General features: G+C 50.2%; 1 protein-coding gene across 1 annotated transcript; it reads right to left on the bottom strand.

Moving 5' to 3' along the window:
* Positions 1 to 200: 200 nt before the first annotated feature.
* Positions 201 to 1578, bottom strand: LOC101271671 (uroporphyrinogen-III synthase-like). The gene is given in 2 exon segments (XM_049694535.1): positions 201 to 1062; positions 1064 to 1578. Coding segments are annotated over 2 exon segments (921 nt in total). The 5' UTR covers positions 1303 to 1578; the 3' UTR covers positions 201 to 380.
* Between the last annotated feature and the right edge of the window lie 212 nt (positions 1579 to 1790).

The raw sequence follows: 1790 nt of genomic DNA, 5'->3' as shown, positions 1-1790 counted from the left end.
GCCAGGAACAGCCTCTCAGCAGCGCTGAAGAAACTGGTCTGAAGAGGTAGAGAGGAGTCAGCCAGAATTTTTTGCGTAGGAAATACGTGTAGTCATGCATACATCCTGGCAAAAGATTACTACTACAGTAGTCACAGTGAACAGATATCTTTTTTTTTTTATGTATAGCTGATTCACTCTATTATACAGCAGAAACCAACACAACAATGTAAAGCAATTATACTCCAATAAAGATGTTTTTTTAAAAAAAGCAAAAAAAGAAAGAAAGAAACTCCCTGAGATTGGGAACCAGCAAACAGCAGACATAATTTCAGGAGAAGCAGTTTGGTCACAAGATGACTTTTCCCCGTGAGCCTCTTATTCCCTCTGAAATCGTCTGGTCACAGGAGAGAGGGCGTCTGGAGAGCTCTGCTCTCGGACTCACCACCACGGGCCTGGCTGGGCCAACGGAGCCTTCCTGCAGGGCTGGACCCAGGCTGCAGACAGTGTCCCAGAGCAGTGCCCCAGACAGCCCAGTGCTGATGCCCGTGCTCCGTCCCTGGGCACCGACCGGAGTGAGCGTGCCAACTGGGGTGGAGGGAGGGGCCGTCAGTGTCTATACAACTGAGACAGTCCTGACCCCCCAGGGGTGCTGTGAGCCGCACCTTAATCTGGTCAGTGTTGTCACCAGATAACTCTTGAATATGCTTGAGACTGTGTGTCAGGCCAGAGGGTCTGAAAAACGTGATGCTGGCTGGAATGCCCTGCTGGGAATAGTAGCTGTTGAGGTTCCCCTGGATTCCTGGGTGTGGGATCGTCTGGTAGATGGTTAAGCTCTCCCCGGAAATCCCTTTGTCCTTGAGCATTTTCGGCAGGATTTCTCTTTTGAGGGTTCCACAGGGAAACAGAAGAGGCAGTGCTGACGACTCCCTAGAACAAATGCACTCTGCAAGCTTTTCTGCATTTCCACAGTTTTCTCCTTCTGTATGCAGGCCAATTTTATTCACTAGAGAAGCAGTAGCATTTCCCACCACATACACTAACTTAGCATTCCATTTTTCTTTCAGAGACTTTCTCCAGACCGGTTTTATTGTCTTTCTCCAAACACAGTTACACTGCTTCCACTGCTCTGGGGCTGGTAAAAATGAGGCCCCCGTAACCTTCAGGGTGAGACAGCTTCTCCGAAAAACTGGGAAGAAACAAAAACTCAAATGATAAAACAGGGATCAAAGTGGCTTCAAGTCCATATAATCCTAATTCCCTGATGTAGGGATCCTGGCCACAGTCGTCCTCCTTAGGGTCTTCCAGTAAAAGAACCTTCATTATTGCCTGCCCGTCTTTACAGGATGCTCGTCTGGCTGGTGAGGCACTCGGCAGGCGCCCAGTCGGGGGCGAAATCTCAAGGTTCCTACCAGCAGGCAGGGAGGCTGCGGGAGCGACCAGCAGGGAAGGCGGCCCCCTCACCGCGTGGCCGGCGCTGCCATGGCGACGGCCCTCCCTGGGCCCCAAGCACCAGCACTTGCGCCGGGGGTCGCAGAGCCCCAGCCACGCTCAGCTGGAGCTCATGCATGCGCACCGACACCCCGAACAGATAAGATTACTACTACAGTAGTCACAGTAAACAGATATCTTAAGTTAATGATTGTAGGGCTTTTCTATGTATGGGAAGACGCAAGAATCTGGGGTAATTTAAATTCTTCCTGAGATATACATCTAACTATCTAAGGGCCTGTTTAGCCAAAGAACAGAGTGCCTTATCCTGTTTCTTCATCCTGAATACATCTCAAGGTGTACTGTCAGTGGGCAACTGC

This window comes from Orcinus orca, chromosome 11 (genome assembly GCF_937001465.1).
Source record: "Orcinus orca chromosome 11, mOrcOrc1.1, whole genome shotgun sequence".
NCBI classification, from domain to species: Eukaryota; Metazoa; Chordata; class Mammalia; order Artiodactyla; family Delphinidae; genus Orcinus; species Orcinus orca.
This window is presented reverse-complemented; position numbering and strand designations above follow the sequence as displayed.